The sequence below is a fragment of the Apodemus sylvaticus genome, chromosome 1 (genome assembly GCF_947179515.1).
Source record: "Apodemus sylvaticus chromosome 1, mApoSyl1.1, whole genome shotgun sequence".
Taxonomy (NCBI): Eukaryota; Metazoa; Chordata; class Mammalia; order Rodentia; family Muridae; genus Apodemus; species Apodemus sylvaticus.
In genome coordinates this window covers 108,518,153-108,531,267 of record NC_067472.1, presented here as the reverse complement: position 1 = coordinate 108,531,267, position 13,115 = coordinate 108,518,153, and the positions used below count along the sequence as shown (strand labels likewise).

General features: G+C 48.0%; 1 protein-coding gene across 1 annotated transcript; it reads right to left on the bottom strand.

The window, feature by feature from the left end:
• Window positions 1-8,274: 8,274 nt before the first annotated feature.
• Window positions 8,275-12,906, bottom strand: Thrsp (thyroid hormone responsive). The gene is made up of 2 exons (XM_052177524.1): window positions 12,218-12,906; window positions 8,275-8,854 (listed from the first exon to the last, which is right to left on the bottom strand). Exon 1 carries the CDS (start codon window positions 12,686-12,688, stop codon window positions 12,236-12,238), a length of 453 nt encoding a protein of 150 aa, XP_052033484.1. The 5' UTR covers window positions 12,689-12,906; the 3' UTR covers window positions 8,275-8,854; window positions 12,218-12,235.
• Between the last annotated feature and the right edge of the window lie 209 nt (window positions 12,907-13,115).

Genomic DNA, 13,115 nt, shown 5'->3' with positions numbered 1-13,115 from the left:
GTCTTGTTCCTTTGCTGTTTCTGTTTATTTTAATGGTTGTGCACAGTGGGTGTGTGCATGTCTGCAGGTCTGTCAGATTTGTACACTTGAGCATCTAAGGAAGCCGGAGAAGAGTATCAGATGCCCTGGAATGGAGGTCATTGGTGGGTGTGAGCTGCCCAGTGTGTGTGAATTCCTGTCCTTGGAAGAGCAGTATACTGTGAGCAGTGAACCTTGCCACCAGACAGAAGAGCTGGTAAGGTTGTAGCAAGTTCAGGACCCTGGTAATACTCAAAAATGAGAATGGCAGGAGTTCAGACTAGTTCCCAACCAGGTCCCTGTCCTGGAGCACGTGACCATGACACCCTACTGAGGACCATGACCTGGTGGTGTAGCATAGATGTAGCATTCTCCAGGCTAATGAGCTATCTAGCCAATGAGCTTCCCTTCCTGGCATCCCTTCCTGCAAAAGGTTTTTAATCTCTTGTCCACTCTGAGTAAAGTGTATGCATCCTCATCCGCCATGACTAAAGCAGTTTGGGCAAGCGAGGACTGTCTCAAGGACGGGGTGGGTGGGAGGGTAGCCTTTGCTGTTCCCAGCTCCTCCAGATCCCCAGTGGCATCTGGGCACACAGGAGTTTGAGAATCCCAGCCTCCATCCCAGGAGACACATGGGCTGGGGCCCCTTAGTTCACCTCTCCTGAGCAGTATGTGGTGACCAGCATCCCAGCAGCAGGAAGCTGCACACCCCCGCACTCCACCTCCCTACCCTCCCCACCCCTATGCCCCTGTGATCTGCCACCCTGATCAGTGTATAGGTGGCGTTCCAACAGCCCAGCAGCAAGGTAGTACTCAGACCCACAGTATACACTTTTTAAAAATTTATTTTACGTATATGAATGCTCTATCTTCATGTATACCTGCATTTCAGAAAAGGACATCAGATCCCATTACAGATGGCTGCGAGCCACTGTGTGGTAGCCGGAGGTTGAACTCAGGTCCTCTGGAAGAGCAGCAAGTCCTTTTAACTACTGAGCCATCTTTCCAACAAGGTTCCTTTAATTTTTTTTTTAAATGTATTTACCTAAGTGTGGTAGAGTACACCTTTAGTCCTAGCACTGGGAACACACAAGCAGGTGGTTCTCAATGAGTTTTCCACCAGCCTAATCGTCATAGTAAGTTCCAGGCAAGCCAAGGTTACATAGTGAGGCCCTATTTCAAAAAAACAAGATTAATAAATGGATTGATTAGTTCATTGGAGCTAGGTCTCCTGTAACCTAGGTGGGCCTGAATTCCTGATCATCAGGCCTCCATCTCCTAAGTTTAGAGGTTTCAGCTGTATATTAGCATACTCAATTTGAGACAGAATTTTGCTGTATAGCTCAGGCTAGCCTGCAGCCAGCAATTCTACATCAGCCTCCCAAGTGCTAGAATTACAGGTATGTGCAGGCACTAAGCCTGACTTCTGAGTCCCTGGGGGTTTAGTTTGTTTTTTAATTTTAATTTTTCTTTCCTCATACAATACTTCTTGACCACATATCTCAGATGACCAGCAGTTAAAGTAAGGGCATTCATTGGCAAAGAATGGGATCCTATAACTTGGGATGGGGATGTGTAGGAGGACCCTGGTGAAGCTGAGAATTTTGAATCTTAAGATTCTCAAGGTTTACCCCACCAGAGGAAGTAGGACCCTCAGCCCCACCCCATGAAATAATGCCTTTTTTACATGAGGAAATTAATCCCTCAGAGTCCGATAAACTAGCATTTCTCTGAAGAAAGTGCCAGACAAGACAATACTGATGTTTCTCAAGGCCCACTAATAGTTTCTTCTAGACCTATAACCAGACTCAAGGCAAAGCAGGCCCCTAGAGAGGAAGTAGTACAGTCCATGAGGAAATGCGCTACACTACTAAGGGGCTTAATGAGTTTGCTAATTCATTCAAGCAGAAGTCTGGGGAATATGTGTGGGAATGGATTTTAAGGGTGTGGGATAATGGTGGAAGGAACATAAAACTAGATCAGGCTGAGTTTATTGACATGAGGCCTCGGAGTAGAGATTCTAGGTTTAATATGGAAGCTCACGCCGGGCGTTGGTGGCACTTGCCTGTAATCCCAGCACTCTGGGAGGCAGAGGCAGGCAGATTTCTGAGTTCGAGGCCAGCTTGGTCTACAGAGTGAGTTCCAGGACAGCCAGGGCTACACAGAGAAACCCTGTCTCCAAAAAACCCAATCAAAAAAAAAAAAAAAAAGGACGCTCACACAGCCCACACAGTTTAAAAAGGTGTCAGAAGTTTGAATGGTTGGCTGTTTATCAAAAGATGGCCTGCTGGAAAGGAGTTGGAGATGCCTGATATCCCTTGGCTTAGTGTTGACAAAGGGGTTTTAAGGCTCAGGGAAATTGCAATGCTAGAGTGGATACCTTGTATAAAGCCTAATCCTCCACAATGGGAAGGCCCTGAAGACATGCCCTTCACAAATCCTATAAGACATAAACTGGTGAGGGACACCAGCACATTTGAAGAGTTTTGTTCTTGCCCTTTTCCTTGTGCCAGACCTTCGGGTTGGAGATGCTGCTGCTCAATTAGATGAATTAGATGCAATGGGTTTAATTGAGATAACAAGGGCCAGGTGGCAGCATTTACTCACCAGAGACAAGGAGATTGTAGTTATTACAATGGATATCATAGACAAAACAACATAATGACCTAGCCCATAATGGTCAGCACAGGAGAGGTGAAATTTATAGTGGCATGACTCCTTTAGATCTGTGGTACTGGCTAATCAGTCACGGTGTTTCCAGGCATGAAATAGATAGGAAGTCTACTGCCTATTTGTTTGATCTGTATAAGCAGAAAAATTCTCAAACAAATAAAAGAAAGGCTACATTGGATCGTGGCAAAAGGCATTCTCAGCCAGTGAATCAATTTCCAGATGAGCCAGTGTGCAGACCCAAAACCCCTTGAATGAAGGGGTGGCCAGGTTCCCCCGAGGAAGCATCTTGATAAGACACCTTAAAGTTTGCTGTTAGCCTTTCTCCAGTTCTTCCCCAGAGGGACTTATGGCCTTGTACAAGGGTAACTGTGTACTAGGGGAAAGGAAACAATCAGACTTTCCAGGGTCTATTGGATACTGATTCTGAATTGACACTGATCCCAGAAGATCCCAAGAAACATTGTGGCCCCCCAGTTAGAATAGGGGCTTATGGAGGACAGGTGATTAATGGAGTTTTGACTGATGTCTGACTCACAGTAAGTCCAGTGGGTCCCCGAACACACCCTGTGGTCATTTCCCCAGTTCTAGAATGTATAATTGGGATAGATATACTCAGAAATTGGCAGAATTCTCACATTGGTTCCCTGACCCATGGAGTGAGGGCTCTTATGGTTGGAAAGGCTAACTGGAAGGAAGCCTTTAGAGTTGCCTCTGCCAATGAAAATAGTGAATCAAAAACAGTATCGTATTCCTGGAGGCTTTGCAGAAATTACTGCCACTATCAAGGACTTGAAAGATGCAGGGGTGGTGGTTCCCACCATATCTCCTTAACTCTCCTGTCTGGCCAGTGCAGAAGACAGATGGATCATGGAGAATGACAGTTGACTATCAAAAACTAAATCAGGTAGTAACTCCAATTGCAGCTGCTGTCCAAGTTGCAGTTTCATCACTTGAGCAAATTAACACATCTCCTGGTCCCTGGTATGCAGCTGTTGATCTCACAAATACCTTCCCTGTACCTAAGGACCACCAGAAGCAATTCGCTTTCAGTTGGCAAGGCCAACAGTATACCTATACAGTATACTCCTCCCTGGAGGAGTGCCCCATACCTTCACTCCTGATGGGTCTGTATCCTTTGTCATCCTGCTTGGATTAGGCTGTTGTAGTTTCCCATTGACTTTAATCATAGGATATGGTAGTACTGAGAGATGCCCTAGGAGATCTCCTGCACTTCAGATATAATCCTTCTTACCTCTATTGTGGAGAGGCAATCCAATTTCCCCATGATACTCTGGATCTATCGCCCCCCCCCAACACTGTTATTCTTTTCTTCGCCTGTTAGTTTAAGGGCATTAGAAGCTCAAAATGGCCGGGGAGGGGGGGGGAAATCTGAGCTTCCAGTTCAATGGAATGTTTATGGTGGCTTCTGGTAGGAACACTGCCCGCTCTGGAACCAAAACTTCTAGGTCGACAGAACCTATAGTTGTGGGGACAGGCAGCAAAAATGTTCCTAGAGGGTCACTAGGAAGGGTAGTGAGTAGAACTATTCCCTTTCCATGCCTTTATTCCTGGAACTATGGATCCTGGCCATGGGAGAAACTGTACCATACATTGGACACTGATTCAAAGCATATACTACCTTCTGAAGGACTCTGCCCCAGCCCTTCATGCTGATGCCACCTAATTGGCTCAGTAGCTGTGTCTTCAAAAGGCCTTTCCATCTTTCTATCAGGCCAACTGCTTCAGGACGATGGGGGACATGGTAAGACCAGTGGATTCCATAATCGTGGGCCCACTGTCACACTTCTCTGGCTGTGAAATGAGTTCCTTGGTCAGAAGCAATACTGTGTGGAATACCATGACAAGGGATAAGGAATTCTGTGAGTCCACAGATGGTGCTTTTGACAGAAGCATTACATGCAGGAAAGGCAAATCCACAACCAGAATAAGTATCTATTCCACTTGTCCTTTCCACAGGAGAAGTAGTCCAATGACCAGGTTGCTGGCTGGTCACCTAGAGGAATGGTGCCATATCTGGGGCTCAGTCTTGGTCCCTGCTGTTGGCAGATCTGGCATTCAGCAGCAGTGGTAGCCAGGTCAGCCTTGGTGAGTGGAAGTCTGTGTTGTTGAGCCCAACAACATAACCTCCATCTCGACCACCATGGCCACTTTGTTCATGTGACCATTCAGCAATGACAGGGATGGCTGGGGAAAGAGGCCGACTGTCCACAGAACGGGTCATCTTATCCACTTGGTTATTAATCTGTGTGTGTGTGTGTGTGTGTGTGTGTGTGTGTGTGTGTGTACATGTGCATGTGCACACGTGCTTGCGCCATGCTGTGTGTGGCCTGCAGAAGACATTTTGTGGGAGTCAGTTTTCTCCTTCCACTTTCTCCGGTCCTCAAGTTTGTTGTCTTTACCCACAGAATCACCTCCTTAGCCCCTTATTCACCCATTTTTAAGACATTTGAAAGAAGTAAAGTATTTTACATTTACTCTGTGTATTATGTGTGCATGTGAAGGTCAGAAAAGAACTTGCAGGAACCCATTCACCTACTATGTGGGTCCTGGGGAATCAAACTCAGGTTTTCAGACCCGGCAGCAAATTCCTTTAACCTCCAGCCGTCTTATAAGCCCATTTGGAAGTTTTTTTAAAAAACTCATTTATTTTTTTAACTTTATGGATTTGCTTGTTTTGTCTGCATGTGTCTGTGCACTGAGTAGGTGCCTTCATCAACCAGGAAAGGGTACTGGATCCCCATCAAGCAGAGTTCCAGACAGTTGTGAGCTGCCATGCGGGTGCTGGGAACTGAACCCCGGTTCTCTGGAACAGCAGCCAGTGCTCTTCAGAGCTAAGCGTCTCTCTAGTCCCCTCCCTCCACTGAAATATTTTAATTTAGAGGCTATGGGTATAGATCTGTGGAGTAGTTTTCTAGCAGCCACAACGCCCTGGCTCCATTCTTAGCAATATAAAAAGTTAAATAGAAAAGCTAGTGTGTGTGCAGATCCGCCTTACTGCTGATAAAGTCTTGGGGAGGAGTGTTTTTCATGAGGCAGTTTCTCATTCAGGATGGTTTTGAATTCAGTAAGTTGTCAAAGATAACCTTAAATTTCTGCCCCTCCTGCTTCTCCCTCCGCAGTGCTGGCGTTATGGGTTATGGGTTATTCAAATCTCATCATTGTGCTGATTTGAATATGTTTGGCTCAGGGAGTGGCACAATTAGTAGGTGTGGCCTTGTTTCAGGAAGTGTTTTTGTGAGGTGGGCAATGAGATCTTCCAGCTAGCTACTTGGATCACAGTCTGCTGTTTGTCTCCTGTTGCTTGGAAGAGCTAGAGCTCTCAGCTCCTCCAGTGCCCTGTCTGTCTGGGCACTGCCATGCTTTCTGCCATGATGATAATGGACTGACCCTCAAAAGCATTAGCCAACCACAATTAAATGTTTTCCTTTATAAGAGTTGCCTTGGTCATGGTGTCTCCTTACAGCAATGGAAACCCTAAGACAGCCACACAGAGCTAGCTAATTTTATATAGTTTGGGGGACTAAAGCCAGAGCTGGGTGAACTCCACCAACTGAAGCTCTACCTGAAGCCCAGTGTGGATAAAGTTTCATCAGAAGGCAGCCATGTTTATTTGTTGATGTCTGTGGCTACTTTAATGCTACAACTGCAGATAAAACAGTTGTGACAATTTTGTAAAGACTAAGATAGTATCTGACCCTGTACCAACACTCTCCGGCTCCTTCTCTGGTGCAAGAAGGTACAAAACAAGCCAGGTTATGAAGAGTTTGTGCCAAGCAAAGAAATTTCAACCGGATCCCAGTGAATCCTGAGAAGTTACTAGTGGAGTGTTTTCTTTGGCTTGAGTTTGGTTTTAATGAGACCCCATTCTGATGAACCACCACTGACCTTGTATTTGATTTCCTGCCTCAGTTTGTCCAAGCACTGTAAGATATACTCCTAGCTCACCAAAGGTTTTTATTTCATTGTGCATTTAGGGGGTGTGCACACTCCATGGCATATAAGCGGAGGACAACTTGTGGGAGCTGATTCTCTCCTTATGTGAGTTCTAGGGATCAAACTCAACTCTTCAGGCTTGGTGGAAAACACCCTTACACATAACCTTCCTGCCTGGCCCCTTAAATGCTTTTAATGAGAACAGATATATATTTCTGTGCTCTTTCTGTAACAGTCCAGAGTGGGGTTTGGGAAGATTCAACAGGATGGATAGTTTGGCTTTGTACTTGGGTGTATCATGCTGGAAAAGATGGCTCAGTAGCTACCATAGTCTGCAAAACATCACCACTGGGAGACTATACCTAGTAAGCAGGAGGTGTTTGCTGAAAGTTCTCATCATTATATTTATGACTTGGAAATCACTGAGATCCACCTGTCTAACTCCAGGAAGACAATTCTTTACAGCTCATCAAATTCAAATGCTGGCCAAACCCTTTTTTCTTTACAGGCTTAGAAACAGTCAGATTAGGTTTCTGAATTGGTAGGTACTTAATTTCAAATTGGGTGACAGTATGAGTATAGCAAACTGTTTCCAGGAAAACTCAGATGAATACAGTCTCTGCGCGCCGACTTGTGGAAATTATATCAGAGAAAGTACTTGGGGGTTGGGGGGGGCGCCTAGAAGACACCTAGAGGTCCTGGGCACCACTAAGATGAGCAGGTAAGTGGTGGAGAGATGGAAGAGAAGGAGAGGCAGATGATGTGGGCACAAAGAAGACAGACAGAACTGGAGACTCAAGGCTAGTGAGGGACAACCTGATGTGGGTAGTCTGTGATGCCACCAGAGGTCATGGTAAGGTTCTGGCCCATGCCGTCACTGAGCTATGTCTGGGTCTGTGGCCCTGCAGCAGCAGCGGCATGTTATCACTAAAGGCCATTAGGATGTCCCTTGTCTGGGTTTCCACCTGGGATCACATTGATATCTGAGAGCTGTGCAGAGCTGGCCCTGCCCCCACCTAGGCAGTATGGGAAAGCTGGCTCCAAGGCAGGAGAGCTGTCTCTGCCCCTCGACAGCTGCAGCATAGGCAGCACAGTAGAGCTGGCCCTGGTGTCATAGGTGTGGGAGAGCTGGCCCTGATGGGGACCTCATGGGAGAGCTGTCAAGCTAACCAACTCAGCTACCATCCAGGGCTTTGAGCCGGTCCACCCCAACATCTACCCCATCTATGAACTGCTGGAGTGGCTGAAGGGGCTGGCCCTGCAGAACTAAAGCTCCAAGATCTCCACAAGACAGGGCATCAACAGGACATCCGAGAGGAGTCCCAGTGAGGATCCAGTATGGATGGTGTAGCAGAAGCCAGAGGCCGCGAACCAGACCAAGGACTCACTGCAGTGAACATGTGCAAGCAAAGCTGTGTGGGCAAAAGGATATGCTGTGTGATGCGCCACAGCTTCTACCATGAGATTTTGTTTGTTTACTTTTGTGGAGGAGGTTGCAAGGGTGGAGGCCAGATATGGAGGGAGAGGGAGATGAGCGGGATTGGGGGGCATGATGCGAAATTCATGACGAATCAGTAAAAAGTAAAAAAAAAAAAAAAAAAAAAAAAGGCCAGCATGCTATTTTATACTATTTTTTTTAATTGCTACTACAATAGTTAGGTTCGTAGTTGACTTGTGCTCAGCCACGTCAGATCCAACAGGGTGAGTAGCTCATCTCACACTCAGCTACCTCAACCTTTCCCGGGGCGTTAAAAGCAAGAGCTACATACAGCATGCACTCCAAGAAAGGTGAGAGAAACACCAGCTGTTCGGACGTCAGCAGCTGCCAGGTGCTTTTGATACAGTGTTTCCTTTTAGTAACCTTGTGAGGTAGATACAGCATCCCTGCTTTATACATGAAAGAATAACTGTGGCACCCCGGAGGTGGGATGTGAACTTTGGCCACTTGCTAATACCTTTGCTTTCTACTGACCCTTGCTGCCTTGTGACCCTCAAACTGCTAAGACATGGAAGAGAAGCTGGGAACTGCAACAAACATCTCAAAGGTGAGCCTGCAACCAAGTCCACAGATGCGCTCAGAGGGAGGTGGGAGGCACCCGGAGACAGACGCGGCCTTCGCGTGGGTCCGCCTGGGTCCAGGCATCCTTCCAGGTCTCAGGGCTGATGCACCGCTGGGTCCTCATCAGTCTTCCTTCTCGTGTAAAGTGATCTGTAGAACGTGGAACTGCTTAAAAAACCAAATATCTATAATTTCAAACAACTTATATCTATAATTTCAAACAACTGCTATCCCATGCCTGCTGAAATAGAGTAAGAAAAAAAAGCCAATATTGTTGTTTAAACGCTGGTAGCACTTCAAGCCTGAGGCATAAAAATGTGGTTCTCAACCTTCCTGATGGTGCAACTCTGTTACACAGCTCCCCATGCTGTTGTGACCCCCAACAATAAAAGTATTGCTTGCTACTTCATAGTTGTAATTTTGTGATTGTTATGAATTGTAATGTGAATTATCTGTTCTTTGTAGTGGTCTTAGGCAACCCTTGTCAAAGGGTCAACTGACCCCAGGGTTGAGAACCACTGCATCAAAGGCCATTCGCGCTGGTGCTATTTGCCTTTTTTCCTCTGCACCCTATTAGGGGACGCTAAGAAGCTGAAGGGCAAGAGGTCTACGATAGCAGAAAGAGTAACAGTGGAGCTAAGAGGAGAGCCCGATGTCTGAACTCCTGCTAGGCCACACTGCCCCCGTGAATTACAACCAGGTCAGAGTTGTTGGACCACTATGGTCAAGAAGAGCTGATCTGGCCTTTAAAGCTATGTGATTAGTCAGAGGAAGTGGTTTCTACCACGTCTGCTCCACCCACCTGCCAGGTCCACTGTAGCTGCAGACGTCAGTGCTCTAAAGGAGCATGAAACCAGCCAGGATGGAATGAAAGGGTGAGGTTTAACAGGGCAAGCATTTTGGGGACTTTTCTTCTCAGCGTTTCAGGATTTTTTTTGTTTTTTTGGTTGGTTGGTTGGCTGGTTGATTTGGGTTTTGAGATAGGGACTTGCATAGTACAGACTGACCTCAAGCATGTTATGTAGCCTAGGCTGGCCTTGAACTTCTAATCTTCCTGCCTTTACCTCCCAAGTGTAGGAATTATAGGTATGAACCACTATGGCTAGTAAGTCTCCAATTTCTTTCTATAAAAAAGGTAATAAAACAAACTGTGGCCTGGCAAGATGGCTTAGCGGCTGAGAACACTTGAAGCACAACTTTGGGTGGCCTGACCTTGATCTCTGGAACCATTAGAGGAGAGACCCAGCCTGAGAGCCTTTGGAAGGCAGCCCAGGAACCCTCAAGGGGAGAGGGAAATAGGGCGGAGGTTGACAGTTCAGGTTTGAGGTGGAGAAGAGAAAACAGAGAGGAAAGTATTTGGTGCAGAAGACTGTCTAGTCTCTGTGAGGGAAGGGAGGCATGCTGAGTCCCAGTCTTTCTAGGATGGTGAAAATGAGTGTGACGGAAAAACCTCTCAGCTGGAGGCTGGGGCCAGTGCCGCTGCTTGTTTGCTTGCAAGGTTTGGGTTTTGAGGCTGGCCTACAACTACCAATTCTCCTCCCTCTGCCTGGGCGTCCTGGAGTACACCTTGTCTCACCTGGCTTCTGTCCCTTTACTATGTGACTTCAGACGAGTCACTTTATTAACTTTAATTTCCTTGCTAGTTAATGGATGTACAATTCTTTCACATTGGTGTGGGGGTGAGGGGACAGTGGTAGGCCACAGCGCACATGACTGAGGACAGCCTGCAGAAGTCTCTTTCTCCCATGTGAGTCCTAGGGATCAATATCAGGTTGTCAGTCAGACTTGGTGACAGGTGCCTTTACCAGCTGGGCCGTCTCACCCGCCCTGGAGGTATAGATCTAGTCTCTCGGTCCTATGCAAGGGGGTCTGTAACTGATGCCCACTTATGGTCAAATCCAGCAGGTGCTGTAGTCTGAATTCTTCCGACCCACGGCCCGGCGCTCTGTACCGACACTTGCTTACTCGCCGTTTATCCTCATTTCGCAATCAAAGCCTCCATGCACTGGCACATGGGCTCAGGCGTGACTCCACACCTTCATGTGACTGGAATCATTCAAATATCAAAATAGTTGCTGTTTGTCTTGTTGCAGCCTGGGAAGGGTGGGACAGCCCTGTAGGTTTCAGGAGCTCTGTGAGCAGCCTCACCTACATGCCCCTATGTGATAATGTGATAACATGTGATAACATGCCCTGTGCTAGGAGACAGCATGGGCATGCGCACACAGAATGCACAGTGCACATCTACACAAAAGCATCTCCCTCGGAAGGATCCTCACTTGCAGAGCATAAGCAATAAACCTAATCTTTGGCAGTCAGGCACAGTGACATCTGCAATCCCAGAATTTGGGAGACATGCAGGAGTCTCCCAAGTTTGAGACCAACCTAGACATTTAGTAAAACCCCCATCTCCAAAATGTAAATAATCGAAATCTAAAAAGACATCCATCTTTGCAGGTTTATACAGAACTTTTACAGCAACTAGGGCCATGTTGGCACTTCGTGTGCAAAGGAGATGGATGGAGGCGGAGGCCTTAGGGTCTGGGGACAGTGTAGGCCCTGGAGTCAGAGAGAGAATGTGTCCCAACTCTGGGGACAGTCCATAGCTATAATCAGATTTTTTTTTTAAGAAGTTAACTTTAAAGCAGAGCATGGTGGGGCATGCCTATAACCCTGGTGCCCTGGAGCCTGAGGAGGAAGAAACTCTGAGTTGCCAGGCCAGCCGGGGCTTTATAGAGAGACCCTGTCTCCAAAATTAAAAAAAAACGAAAACAAAAACGGAAGAAGGAAGCCGAGGAAGAGTAGCTGTGACTGAGTCTGCATGGTGAGATGGCTCAGCAGGTGGAGTTCTCCTTCCCAAGCCTGGTGATCCGAGTTTCATCCCTGGGACCCACGTTAAAGGCGGAAGGGGAGAACTGACTCCACAGACTTGTCCTCTGATTTCTGCACACACACACACACACACACACACACACAGGAGCACACTAGTCTGTAGCACATGCCACGTGCACACCAGATGGCTCAGCAGAGAAGATGCCCGCCACCAAGTCTGAGGATCAGAGTTCAACCCCTCAGTCCCACATGTTGTCTGTTCTCTGACCTCCACATGTATGCCATGGTACATATGTGTGCCCCTACCCCAAACACACACACACACACATACACACACACACACACATGCACACGCGCACGGGTGCACACACACACACGGGTGCACACACACACGTGCACACACGCACGTGCACACGCACACGCACACGCATGCACACACACACACACACACACACTCACTCACTCAGGAGGGATGTGTTCAGAGACTACAGTTCTGTTCCCTGTCGGAGTTCACAGTCATTGCTTACCAATACTGGGTGAGAAGGCTGGGAGGACAGGCCCAGTTCTGGGCCTTCCCAAGCCATAGTCCCAAGACCCCCATGTGAGAGCTCACTCGGCCTCCTTCTACTAAGCCAAGCCAAACCTTCATGGAGTACAACCCTCTAGGGCGGCCACCATTACCTTCTGTCTGTCGAAGACCTACAGAACCTGCCCCGTCATCTCCTGGTATTTCCGAGTCACCTCCTGTGCTTTCCGGGTCAGGTGGGTAAGAATATGATGCAGGCTGGAGAAGTGTAGATGGAACTGGGCTTCTAGGTCCAGCTCGTCGGAGATCCTGTCTTCTTCAGCCTCCTCGGTTTCAGCAGCGTCATTCTCAGCCTCGCCTGCTTCGCTGCCGGCCACCTTGGCCTGCCACTCCTCCCTCGGCAGCAGCCCGTGGTCCACTTCTACACAGATGCTCTTGAGCATGGTGAAGTAGGTATAGAGATCAGGGGCTCCGTCCTGGACCGAGCCCCCGTGCCCACTCAGCTGCACATCCCTCAGAAGGCTGGGGATCATCACCACCTGCTCCATGTTCCGCACCACGGCCGAGTACCGATCCATGACGGTCAGCAGGCAGTTCTTGGGGTAGCGTTTTGTTAGCACTTGCATGGCTGCTTCCTTTCTCAGAGCCCAGCAGACCGCCCCAGCGCCCCAGCGCTATTTCTAGGCTTTTGAGCAGACGGCAGATTGACAGGACGCCAAAGCCCGGCCACTGGAGCAACACAGCCCTGTTTTGAGCCAATCCCAGCGTTTGGTCCCCAGTGTCTGTATCAGGTGATCCATCTACCCAGGGACAAACCCGCTGGGCTTCTGCTTGTCACTTGAGGTCTGCATGACTGCCTGAGTGGGAGGCCAGCGCTTCCTGCAGCAGCTTGTCCAGCCAGTTAGAGGGAAGCTATGTCCCCTTGGCACCCGTACGCTTGACTGCAGGCAATCAATAGTTCTTTTAGGTTACCTGAAGTCAACTTACCTCTTTGCTGCCTGCTTCCCTCCAAACACACACAGCTCGTTGCTTCAGTCCCGGTACCTAGCTGGG

Coding starts and splice junctions, on each gene's coding strand:
- Thrsp (XM_052177524.1), bottom strand. CDS start 12,688: ATGCAAGTGCTAACAAAACGCTACCCCAAGAACTGCCTGCTGACCGTC.